This window comes from Syzygium oleosum, unplaced genomic scaffold (genome assembly GCF_021117445.2).
Source record: "Syzygium oleosum isolate NSW1041296 unplaced genomic scaffold, Sole_v2.1 Sole_v2.42, whole genome shotgun sequence".
NCBI lineage: Eukaryota > Viridiplantae > Streptophyta > Magnoliopsida > Myrtales > Myrtaceae > Syzygium > Syzygium oleosum.
The window spans coordinates 462758-475796 of record NW_026607526.1 but is presented as its reverse complement, the minus strand read 5'-3'; the positions used below and the strand labels follow the sequence as shown (position 1 = coordinate 475796).

General features: G+C 38.5%; 1 protein-coding gene across 3 annotated transcripts; it reads left to right on the top strand.

Moving 5' to 3' along the window:
- The first annotated feature begins 4687 nt into the window (after positions 1–4687).
- Positions 4688–12064, top strand: LOC115689446 (transcriptional corepressor LEUNIG-like). 3 transcript variants are annotated; one of them, XM_030615477.2, is made up of 13 exons: positions 4688–5029; positions 5790–5882; positions 6042–6151; positions 7204–7500; positions 7623–7766; positions 8074–8307; positions 8637–8739; positions 8858–8967; positions 9133–9282; positions 9889–10044; positions 10139–10255; positions 11188–11394; positions 11598–12064. In XM_030615477.2, exons 3-13 carry the CDS (start codon positions 6101–6103, stop codon positions 11739–11741), a joined length of 1713 nt encoding a protein of 570 aa, XP_030471337.2. In that variant the 5' UTR covers positions 4688–5029; positions 5790–5882; positions 6042–6100; the 3' UTR covers positions 11742–12064. The 3 variants fall into 3 exon arrangements, with proteins under 3 accessions (XP_030471337.2, XP_030471336.2, XP_056162155.1); XM_030615476.2 differs by having other exon boundaries at positions 5785–5882; XM_056306180.1 differs by lacking the exon at positions 4688–5029 and adding an exon at positions 5069–5178 and having other exon boundaries at positions 5785–5882.
- The last annotated feature ends 975 nt before the right edge of the window (positions 12065–13039 follow it).

Sequence of the window (13039 nt, the reverse complement as noted above, 5' to 3'; positions counted from 1 at the left end):
GAAATCCATTTTTTTGCAGAAATGGGTGGCCCCAAGGTTGGCCACACCAAAAACATCATCGGCCGCTCCAAATTGTCACTTTCAAAATTCTCGATTCCCGGGCCCGAATTTCAAGAAATGACTAGAATCGAACAATCGCTACTTTAGCTTATCTTTGGCTAACGGGTGGCTCTTTGGGATTACGCGCTCTCGACCCGTGACCGATACTAAGTCAAATCACGTTTAAGTTTGCTCGGACCAAAGCGACCTCGATTGTCATGTAATTGCGAGGGTTTGTCGCTAGTTCCCTTCGAACACGATCAATCAAATAGATCGGTCTCTGTTGGCTCAAAACATTCCCTCGTCAATCCTTATGGTCGAAGGCCGAACCAAGATCGAGTTCTTTGGTCGTGCGAACTCAATCCCATAATGGCCTTACCCCTAAGGTTAGCATCCCGAGAATGCACGGTTCCGAGTGAGATCTCACTATAAGTGCATTGGCCAAAATATTCATTTCATAAATCCCGAGAAAAGAATCGAAAATTCAGAATGTTACAAATGTGACACGAGTGTACCAGTTTTAAGTCTTTCATGGTATAAATTCAAAAAAAAATACTTATTCTCTTTTTCCTAATATAAAGTAGAAAAAATGAAAAATTTGGATGACTAATGGTCATTATATTCTTTAGAACGTAATGTCTTTAATGAGCCGGACTTTTTTATTGTGACTTTCTCTTCCCCTCCTCAAGACAAAGTATTATCTTCTCATACTCTTCACTCTCATAAGAATATGTAGAAGAGAGAGTTGTATAGGTGGTCCGGATTTGAGTCTGAATAGGATAACAAATTATTCTATCCAGTGTTTGGTGACGTTCTCTGGACCGGATAAATTCGGATAAAATGCCGGATATGAAATCCAACCTAGAAGTAGGATAAGATTGAATTGGATATAAAATTTAAAAATAACTAAAAATTCATATTTTATCCTTTAACAAAGTAATAAAGTGACATTTCGCATATTGCTTGCCAGGACCATCACCAAAATTACCAATCATCGTCACTTCTGACCACCGCATGATCGTTGTCACCTCCGACCATGCTGGTCATCACCGTTGGAAGGGGTCTAAAGATGATCGTTGTGCCGGGTTTGTATAAATCATCCTTTGTACCTTAGTTGCATACGTCCTTCACGTCACGAGCCGGCTGTTCACCTGCTGGTTGACGACGAACGGCTAGCACATCATCAACTTCTCTGTGACCACGCTCTTAAGCGTCGAGTTCCACCCATGACGCATGCCTTCTCCGATGTTGCCTCTCTTAGTAGCTTCCTTCGACAGTAGAGTCTGGCCGCATGACCCACTAGAAGTGCCTCTCATTCGTCACGAGGCCGTCCCAAAATTACATGAACTTGTGTCGGTTGAGAAATGACATGCTCTCAAGGTTGACTTCCCAGAGACGTGATTGAGAGGTTTGTGTCTCACGTATAGGAGGAGGAGAAGGAGCAAAGTCAGAGATGGGATTTTCAAAACTTTTTAAAGATTTTCAAATGAGAAATATTTTCAAAGATTTTCAATCTTATCTTCGGTTGCGGATTCTCGAAGATTTTCAAAGATTGTTTTCAAATATTCCAAATCCTATCTTAGATTGTATCAAACGTATGATAGGATATTTTTACAATCCGGAGATATAAGGATTTTAAATCGCCCTTTATCCTGTTCTATTTCAATCTGAATCTGGACAACCAAACGCAACCTTATATATTTCTGTGTATTATGATTAAGATACAAGACCTTATTAATAGGCTTTATAAGATAACTATTTATGGTAATAAAATGATATGATATCAATTAGGGTTAATATTATTAAAAATCCCAAACTAATATATCTGTAACAATTTTACCTCAAATTAAGTTTTTGACCACAAAAAACCCCAAACTAGTACACTAGTGACAAATTTATCCCAAATTAATTTTTTAATTAGCAAAAACCCCGAATTGATACATTAGTGACAAATTTAACCTCCGTTAGTTTCTATTAAATTGAATTAATACCACAAAAAATCATAAACTGGTACGTTGTGACAAACGGAGGGTAAAACATAAAATTGGTACATCCGTCAATTGTCGCATGTCATTTAATAAAGCAATTGGACAGTAAAATTTAGCGGAAATAAACTGAGAGTAAATTTATCACAGGTGTACCGGTTTGGGGTTTTTGGTGATTAAAAAATTAGTTTTAGGCAAAATTGTTACATGTGTACTAGTTTAGGATTTTTCGCAGTATTAATCTATCAATTATAATCAATGAATGATATACACAATCAAGAGAGATACATGAACATATGCACAATTTTAAAAGTTATAAAGAATCAAGTAAGATATGGAAAAGATTCTCGATATACGTAGATAAAAATCTCCTTGAAGAATTCAACTGTACTTTGAAGAAAAGATAAAAAAAAAAAAATTGCCTAAGTTGATTGCTGTAACGGCTTAGTGTGTTGAAGAGAAAAATTGCTAACTCGTGAAGCTATACGGCAACAAGCTAACGTGGCTTTTATGTGTTGCCGTGGCTTCATGCTAAGTGACAAGATGTAGTGGCTGCTGTGTAGCCATCTTAGACGGGTAGGTCGGGTTGGATCATAGATGATTTGATCTAAATTGATCCATTAACTCATTTATGACCAATTTTATTTGTAATGCAAATTTTTTTATCCATACCTGGCCTGACCTATATTACTGAAACACTTCTATATTTAACCAAATTTAGAAAGATTTATTCTTTTATGATTTTTCAAAAAAAATTTATATTGCTAAAACACTTTTATGCAATACAAATCTAGTGGACAATTTTTATACTTTTTTTTAAAAAATGAGGCTATGTTGTTTTGTAGAAAATGTGACATTTTCTGAAAAATGTTTTATAGGAAGTCATTTTTCGAGAAAATGATAATATTTTCCAATGCTTGGCTAAAATTTGAAAATGAATTAGAAAATATTTTTCACCATTTGGTATGGAAAATCTGATTTGATTTTCCTCCGTACACTCTTTTTAATAATTTTATTTTTATTTTTTAAATATAATTTTAAGTATTTTTCTTTTTCTTTTTTCTTTTCATTCTTTTTCTTTTTTTTTTCTTCTTCGGCTGGTCATCGACAACCATAGGTGAGATCGAGCCTCGCCAGCCTTAGGTAAGGTTGAGGTCAAGTCTCGCCAATGCCAGAAGTTGGCAAGCTCGAGCTTCGTTGGCCGTCGCCGTGGCCGACCACCGGCCAAGGAAGACGGAAGAAGAAAAAGAAAGAAAAAAATTAAATAATAAAAAAATTCAAAAAAAAATTCAAAAAAATTAAAATATAATAATCATAAAATTTTAAAAAATAAAAATGACATGTTTATCATCTATTTGAGCTTGTTAGGTAACTCATTCATGACCTATTTAAGACCCATTAAGTTGTAAGGTAGCTAATTTATGATCCATTTAAGTTTGTTTTTAAAATTTAAGGCAATCCATTTATATCCCACACCATTAAATATGGGGTTTTTTTTGTTGAATTTTAAATATGAGTTAAAATATGGGTTCTAGACTCATTTTGCCATCTCTACTGTCAGCCTACTTAACAACAACTTTGAAGATCAACTTGAGAGATGAATGTTAGTAGTAATTGAAAATGAGAATGAGATGGCATGCGAGGTATGTTTTGGGTATGCTTCGAGTAGGCATCGAGTGCAATGCGTACCCAGGAGAATCCTGAGAGGTACGGAGAATTAATAAAGATAGAATAACCTCCTAAATATATATCTCTAACATCCTTCAAATTTGAGTTGTCATTTGTGTATGAATTTTTCTACATTTCACCTTATGAATAATTCTTTCTTTAAAATTTTAAAATGAGAAAAAAAATTTGATCTTAAAAGATCATAAAAATTATAAGCCATGTTATACATTCATGTTCATGTAGAGCCAACCTAGCTTGGCTGGGTTCCATTTATGAGCACAGGACGCACTTTGCCCCTATGAAGTGATGCTTGTATGACGATGCTGTTTCGATCTCTTCTTTAAGTGTTGATACCGAATCCATCCTCAAGTACTCATTTTGGACTTATTGGGGTGCAGCGGCGAAACCCGAGTGGGGGAATTTACTCGACGCAGCCAGCACTAGTAAAAACACTAACGCCAATTCTCTCCATAGTCGTAAAAATAACACTTCCATATATTTTGCAATATTTCAAATAATCCCTGTAGCTACATACAGAAATTTTTTTGAAAAAATTAGTATAAAAGTTAAGATTTTTTTTTTCTGGTTAGCAGTAGGTTTTTTTTTTTTGGTCGTAGTTAGCAGTAGGCTGGGTTCAGGCTTTTCCCACCTGTCCCGCACGACAAAACCCCCAAAAAATGGCAAAATGAAGAAAAAAATCAAATTTTCCATTTTCTATTTTGTTCGCAACTTTCTCCTTCTTCCTCGGTCAACAACATGGCCGTCTCTGTCAAATCCCAGAAACAGTATACACACACACTCTCTCTCTCTCTTTCTCTCTCCATCTCTTTCTCTCTCCTCGTAATACGCGTGACTTGCGAACGAAGCTCCACATGGTCCTTCCTCCCTCGTCCTCCTCCTGCAATGAAAACCTCCTCATCATTATCTTCTCTGCATGAAGAATTTTCGGCACAACCCAACAACAATGGCGTCTCCTTGCTCGGATCCCACTTTCTTCTCTTCCTTTCCTTTTTCCCGCTGAACCCAGATTTTGAATGATCGTCAGATACGGCTGTAGACAGCAGGACGATATACGCTGCGCACCCACGGAGAGAACGAGAAGGTGTTCACTGTTGCCTTCACCGCCCGCTCCGGAATGGTCCGGAACGCGTTCTGAGAGGCGTTTGGCGCTCTCGCGTCTTCAGCAAAGAAGCATTCACGAGAACCCTTTGGTTTCTTGGGGTGTTTTTCTCTCTCTTCTTTTGAGTGCTTCTCTTTAAGGGTTTTTGGTGGCTGTGGAGTGTTTGGCGTGATACGACAGAAGTTATGGCTCAGGCGAAGTGGGAAGCTGAGAAAATGTGAGTGGCTCTTACGCATTCGTTCGGCTTTGTTGCTTTTCCTTTCTTTCTTGCTTGGACTTCGATTTTCTGGGTCCTGCGCCGTCGCTTGCTTGCATGCCATCCCATTCCTCTCGAGAGCTTCGCTTCTCAACCCACCCCTTGCGAAGGTTGTCGTGCTCCTTACTTCATCAGAGCTCTCGTGGCGTTGTTCGTTTTTCCATATCTTTTCGTGTTCTGATTTCTTGTTCGTGGGGTCGTCGGCAGTGATCGTTGTGTTAATGGGTGTTGTGAAATGATTTCGTTCGTTTGCAGATGTTGGGTCTCGAGTTTGTCCTTTCGTCGGGATTCGTCTTGTATCTTGTGAAGATTTGAATCATTTCGAAACGGTCATTTCTACTTCACTTGCTGACTCCCGTCATTTGGGAGTTGACAGGGTGATTTTGATCTTTGTTTGGCTTGCTTGGAGAGACACTATAATTTCTCTTGCCTTATGAAGCTCACTCGAAGGACCAAGTGCTGTTGCTTTCTTTTTGTGCCTTTCCAGTGATTTCCTTCTTGAACAAGTCAAACTGAATAAGAAGAACGAGAAAGATGCTATTGCTTCAATTGGTGGAAATTTTATTGGCGGATGTTTAGTTGTTTTGCTTTTTGCATGTTCTTAGAGAACAACTGTTGCTGTTGTTTGTTATTGAGTTGTGTTGTCATTCACACTACTATACCTGCCTCTGTTATCCATTGAAGAAGTCACAGAGCTCTTCCTGTTTCCGTGGCAGGTTAGACATCTATGTCTACGATTACTTTGTCAAAAGAAACTTACATGCTACCGCACGGAGCTTTCTAGCCGAGAGGAAAATCTCGACACACCCTGTTGGTGAGTTTTCTGTGCTTAAGGCCGGCCCCTTAAAATCAATTACAACAGGATCTCCTATTGGAAAGATTTATGGTTGGAAACTATTCTTAGCTTGAATATGCTAAATCCTATCATTAATTACACAGTTAACTTATGATACTCATAAATTATCTGTTGCAGCGGTAGATGTGGCTGGCGGTTTTCTGTTCGAGTGGTGGTCTGTCTTCTGGGATATATATATGGCAAGGATTCATGAGAAACGCTCCAACACTGCTACCTCCTATGCCGAGGTGCGTTTCCATTCCTCGTATAGCTTAATGAGTTCACAACTTTCGATATCTGTTTGCGTTATTCTAGGTTTTGTATAATTTAGAATACGCAGAAATTGATCCACCCCATATGCATTGTCTCCTGTTTAACTGCAAAGTAGATCCATTCTGGAATTTGCTTGTATAAAAACATGGGACTGGGTTTGCATGCATCCTTGACAGTTGTTGTAGTTCCTTATCCAAGATGTAAGCACCCGCATCTGGAACCATTCATTTATCTCCATGCTATTGGGCTCATAACATTTTTGTTTTACACCACTCCGCTGGAATGATTTGTTTAATAGCTTGCAACCAATATGTTTCTGTTCGAAAATTTAGAAAATGCGGAAAAACCTTTTCGAAGAACTTTGACTATTTTAAAATCATCATTAGTTTATGTAAATACATGGCCTATCATTAATGAAGTGTGATGGACTTGTGGGTAGTAGACGCGTTGCCTAGACTGAATTCCTCAGCAACCATCTGACCTGAAACTCCACCGGTGCCAATAGAAGCCTGCAAAGACAAGGACAGGTCTCACAGATCCTTCTAACATATCTCTTTGGCCTTCCTAAGATCCTCGGTCATATTGAGTTTGCTGGATTGACTGGACTGATCACTGTGTGGTTCTCGAACCTTTTTTCTTTTCCCAGCATTCCCTGTCTGAAACAGGGTAATGTTTGCCATCAAACTTTAATGTAGGTAATTGCAACATATATCATAGTCACATGATACATAACATGCAAATAATCATCTTGTGTGAGTTTTATGACAACTTACTTTTGCATGTGCAATGGGAAGATGAGTAGATGATATTTTAAAAGGCTAATTCCTGGGGTTAGAGTGGCAACCGCCTGCAAGTCCTTGCTAGAGGGCATTCTAGAACCCTTACTGCGGAGGTTCTCCGAGATAATCTTTTCTTTGGTAGGCTAATTTGGTAGGCTATTCACCTGATATACTTCGGAGTTTAAATGTGATATAACTGATACTATGGATGACGTGTCCCATCTGATTCATCTTTAACTACTGTTTAGGGACAGAATCAGCATCAAATTGGCTTCAACCAGTGGCCGAAATCTCAGATGCAGTCATATCATCCTGCCAGTCAACTGCAGTTGCAACAGCAATTGATGCCCCAAGCACAGCCAATGACATCCCCATCTGTTTATGATTTAGAAAGCAGAAAATTGAGGGCGCTTTTCCAAAAGCAGAGTCTAGGTTTTGGAATAGATGAGATGAATGATACGGGCGATCTACTTGCTAATGTTCGGCCTACAGCACGTATTGGCTATCCTGTACTTCCCTGTGGTGATGTGGATGTCCTATTGAAGGTGCTATTATCTTTCTGTACTAGCAATCAGCCCATTAAAGAAATCTTCGGTTTGTGCCTTTTTAGGAGGTTTATTTTTCCAAAGATACTTGCTTACAGTTGGTATTTTCTCTGTTAAACCAGCAAGCGGAGTATCCACAGAGCTCACTTTTGAACCATCAATATCAAAATTCTAGTAGTCCTTTCCCATACCCAAATAGAGTTTTATCTTCAGGAGGTACGAATGCTGATGGCAGCTTGCAAATGACTTTCAAGGAAAGTTTCCAGGTCAGCCAGTGATGTGGCAATAATCCCTTGTACTTTCAGACTTCTGAGGATTACAAGTATTTTCTTTTCAAAACAAATATATCCTAAGTACATATCTCCAAAACATGTATTGACTCTGGAATACTGTTTTGTGCACATGCTCCGACATTAAATTTTCAACTAAAGATTCAGCTTCATTGTGCGCGTGCATTTGGATGATAGCCATCATTAAAATTGACAATTATCACCATGACCTAAATCATAAATCTAAATTGACATATATTGCAATTTTTCTCATTATATTGTTTTGTTTCATTTTAAAATGAAGGCTTCACAAAAAGAAACTGTGCAAAAGAGAAAGCGGCCAGATTCAGCTTCATTCCCCGCAAAACATTTGAAGAATGTGGATGCTTTTGGACTTTTTTCTCATACTTCCTCAACACCTTCTATCATCACACTGGACGACAACATCTCTGTATCTTCTTTGCGACAAACTGATCATTCCTCTACGCCTTTTCCCCTAGTTGGTTCTGATGCTACAGATCCAGCATCCAACAGATTGGTAAGCACTGTGCAGGATTGTTTCTACCTTGCATTAGGAATTTATTGAATGGAAATGGATTTCACAAAATTTGTTCCATTTTGATATTGTGCATCTATAGAGCTGTTAGATATATGACATCTCATTGTCCAAATATTATCAAACAAGCTTACGTAATAGAATAAAAGTGTTTGACTCGTCGCTGTAGAAGAAGAGGAGTGTGGATAATTTCATTCCATTAAATGAGAAAGATGTAGACAATATTATTCGTTTGACAAAAGAAAATGTTTCATGCAAGTCATTGTGAATTGCACTTGTATGGAAAAGAATGATGTGAGGATATTGTGTAGGCTCAGACGAATGTGGTTTTGGATGATGCATCTTTGGCAGACAAAAACGAGTCTCTCTCATGCTATGAAGATTTAGTCACCAGGGACAAGGTTGTTAGCAATGGTATGACAGATTACTGATCCCCTTGGCTCTGTTTTTCCTCCTGACCGAAATCTCTTATACTAAATCTCTTATAAAATGACGAGCCGCCTGAGGATTAACGTCTATTTTGTTGGTTTAGGCCTCACTATTACTGAATTCCAGAGTCTTCCTACAAGTCCAAGTGATATTGAATTTTGTCACTTCTCATACGATGGGAAACTGCTTGCAACTGGTGGACATGATAAAAAGGTACGAAATTATTCAAGGGTTCTCTCTGAAATGGACAGGTCTATTGAGACAGTTTACTGAATTGCGCTGTCAAAATACAATTGTTTGTTGATTAAGGGATCTTTTAATTGGAACTTACCTTTTTGTTGACCGAACAAAGAATGTGTGACATGTTATATTCTGCAGGCAACATTCTGGTGCACCAAGTCGCTTAGATTGAAGTCAAAGCTTGAAGAACATTCCCAGTCGATTACAGATGCCCGCTTCAGTGCAAGAATGCCTCGGTTCGCTACTTCATCAGCTGATAAAACTGTCAGAGTTTGGGATGCTGATAATGTCAGTACGCATTTTCTGATTTTGTCTCCTTCTGATATTAGTTGCATGAAGGCATTCCTGACTTTTTAAGCATGTTAATGAACCATTACCCTACCAAACTACAGATGGCTTTTGATTTATGATGCTTATACCTGGGGAGCCTTAAGAAATCTGTTCAATTTCCTCTAATGGTGGTAGTGAGCTATATTATAATCACTGCTGTTGATTTTGATTTCTTGAAGGTTACCAATAGTACGTGTTATGCGGGAAATACATCAAAAAGGTTCTAGCATTTAAACGATAAATCATCCACCAATCCTTTTGAGAGCATGTTCTGTAGATGGAGAATCGTATGAGTGCTTCTTTAACAGGATATACCGTGTTATTGTATGGGACTTCACTGTTGATGACAAGATTGTAGAAATTCGTGGAATTTTTTATTCTTTTCATCACTTCAGATATTACCCCTGTGCAGAAGTAACATAGTCTTCTGAAGCACTTTTGGTCAGTGGATTGCATGCTCTGCTTGTGGAATGCATTTTCCTCTTTGTACTGGAACATTTGAGATGAGTGTACACATAAATCCATTTTACACACGTTGATGATGTTGAGAATGCCAATTTGCAGCCTGACTATTCCCTTCGAACTTTCACTGGACATTCTTTTTCTGTTACGTCCCTGGACTTCCATCCATGGAAAGATGATCTCATCTGCTCCTGCGATAATAACATTGAGATCCGGTATTGGAGCATCAAGAGTGGCCGCTGTGTGGGGGTTATCAAGGTTAAGTAGTGGTACTTTTATTTCTGAGAAAATTTGTACGAGGAAGCTTATGCATTCTCAGGCTGAGATTGTATAAAATCTCCCCATTATGTAGGGCGGTTCAAGCTGTATGAGATTCCAACCCCGCGTTGGAAGGTTTCTTGCAGCTGTTGCAAAGAATGTTGTTTCGATACTTGACGTGGAGACTCAAGTCTGTAGGATGAAATTGCAGGTCATTTCCATTTTTCTCAGTCTTCATATGTTGGTGTTAATATCTTGGCATAGTGAAGATGATGAGGAAAATGTGCTTCTACATGTTGGATGTTGATGTGTAGGGTTTTTCTGTTTGATAAAGATGGTATTCTTTGCTAATTAGTTTTCCATGGACGTGATGTCCATGCGGGTTTTACATGAGGAAATTTTACAATTGGCATCTAATAAGACAGTATTGTCCATGCAATTTCTTTTCCCCTGGCGAGTTGGCTTAAATTATTTTATAACCTTGTTTTATCAAAATTGCTATTTTTATCTGCATCCTTTCCCTTGACCCCAAGTAGCTTATACTCAACTAAAAGAGCAAGTTTAAGTTATTTCCGTATTCGCAACTCGTGAGATATTTCTTCATTTGATCGTTTTTGGACCTTCGAATGCACTGCATTATAAATAGATGTCAGTTGGTGTTTTCATTTTCCATGAACAAGCTGTCATCTGATTATGTATTGATGGTTTGAACTTCATGACTATTTACATCTTCCAGACAGATTCAACGTACCCCATCAACCCATAAGATACTTCGGTGAGGCACATGGACTGATCTTAGGGCAATGAGTAGAAGTTGAAATGATAAACTATGTTTATGTGGGTACGATTTTTTGGATTTTATATCACACATCCAAGAATGGACATGACATGTTGGGCCAATTTTTCCTTAACCAAAAAACTCATGACGATATTTTATGTCAGGATTCACCGAGGTGACCCTTTGATTAATAATCTTGTACAAATGGAAGCATGTTCATAGGAGAACTTAATGAGTGGCAATTTGGTTTATGCTTTGCAACGTTCCTTGTTTTCGGTTTGGGCCATACTGGACAATACTTGCTGAGGACTTTTACCAGTTAGAAGTTCAAGTAATTGACAGCCGGTGTGATGATGTTAATGCAGGGTCATGAAGGCACTGTCAATACTGTCTGCTGGGATTCTACCGGCGAGCATTTGGCATCTGTGAGTGATGATTTGGTTAAAGTGTGGAAAATTGGCTCTGGCGGCAATGCAGAATGTGTTCATGAGTTGATCTCTGCCGAGAACAAGTCCCATGCATGTGTCTTTCATCCCACTCATCCTTCTGCAGCAATCATCGCCTGTTCTGAGGCAAGTCATTGCTCTTTATTCTTTTCCACTTCATTAGTTTGATGTAACATCCATGTACATTTGGAATGTGGACTCTCCAATATGAGCAATGCGCGGTGTGCATGCCTACTTGGTAGGCCCTGCAAAATACTTCCTACAATTCAGCTTCTTTGTCTGGGTGGTGAAACCGTTGTTTTTTCTGATGTGGAGTCATTTGTTCTCAGAATCTGGAGCTCTGGGATATTGCTGAGAACAAGAAAGTGACCCTCCGTGCGCACAACGAACCGATATCTTGCCTGGCTGCATCTAGTGTCAACGGTCTTATTGCTTCTGCTAGTCGCGATAACTGCATCAAAATTTGGAAATGAGGTGATCGTTCCTCGTTTCCTTTTCTCTCTTGGGTTGGTGCAGGTCTTAACAGGTATATATACCAGTTTTTTCAACTATATTATGCCACTTTGGGGAAAGGATCTGTTTAATGGGTTTTGGCTTTACCCTTTGCTCTTGAAGAGCTTGCATATAGTACAGTTTTGCCTCTGTTGCAAAAGTCTAAAAGCTTGCATATAGTAGTACAGTGCAGAACGCAAAGAGTACTGTCGTGAAATACATGAACTTCAGTGAGAAACCTTCTGGTTTCTTGGTTAATCTTCGAAACACTACAATATGATAATACATATACCACACATTCTCATGCGTCATGTTTCTTTACTTGTGAAATGAGTTTTATCTCCTGGGGGATCGATGAGTTGTAGAGCGCGAGGTTGAGTGTAAGTGAGATTGGATGAATATGGACTCCCCTGAGCGTATTCACGTAGATGAAGATATTTCATGAAGTACGGTGACTTCATGTATTCATAGGTATGCGATGGTATATATATGTATGAATGAGTACTATCTCAGAAATGGGGTTCTACATATACGGAAAATTTACCTGCGTGCGCTTTGTTATTATTCTACCTTTTCCAAATCTTAAGTATGCCAAGTCAACTCAATGAGCTTAAGAAAAAATGCGTTGACTAAAGTTTAGGTCTAGAAAAAATGCGCAGACCCACAAAACACATTGAACATTTCGGCGTGACAAAGACCTAAAGATTGATATGTTGGTCGACAACATTTATAGCATGAACTAGTTTGTATATGCATGTCATGATATTGATAAAACCTTTGTCGATGCTGTTTTAAAAAGACGAAGTCAATTGACATAAGCTCATAATGCGATTTGTACGCTCGACTCCACGAGAAGACGTGACTCCACGAGAAGAAGATGTCGATGCATGGCGACAATAGAATAGAACCGAGTCTATTTAATATTTCCATGTCGACGATAGAGTAGAACGAGTCTATCTAATATTTTTTTACGGTATTCGCTTGCATGTTCTACAATGAATTGCACAGGGTAAACGTGTAGATTATGCTTGCGTGGAGTTTCATATATAATGGTGAAGTTTCTATACGTAAATGTCGGCATGGTAAGTTTAACTCATTTTAGAGGCAAAGCCAATCAGCAGACGATGTCTCTAAACTAAACTGCACAGATGACGCATTGAAAAATTTCGAATTACAAATAGAAAATCTGAATCTGATCTGATCGGACACGATATGTTTGATGGTATATTGACACGAATTAACATATTTTTGTTGTAAGTCAATTCTTTAACTTACCGGA

What these genes read in the sequence shown, in the direction of transcription:
- LOC115689446 (XM_056306180.1), top strand. Translation starts at nt 5,126, where the DNA reads ATGCCATCCCATTCCTCTCGAGAGCTTCGCTTCTCAACCCACCCCTTG. An exon ending in GAGTTTGGGATGCTGATAAT is followed by an intron (nt 9,283 to 9,888) that starts GTCAGTACGCAT and finishes GCCAATTTGCAG; the next exon opens with CCTGACTATTCCCTTCGAAC. An exon ending in TCTGTAGGATGAAATTGCAG is followed by an intron (nt 10,256 to 11,187) that starts GTCATTTCCATT and finishes ATGTTAATGCAG; the next exon opens with GGTCATGAAGGCACTGTCAA.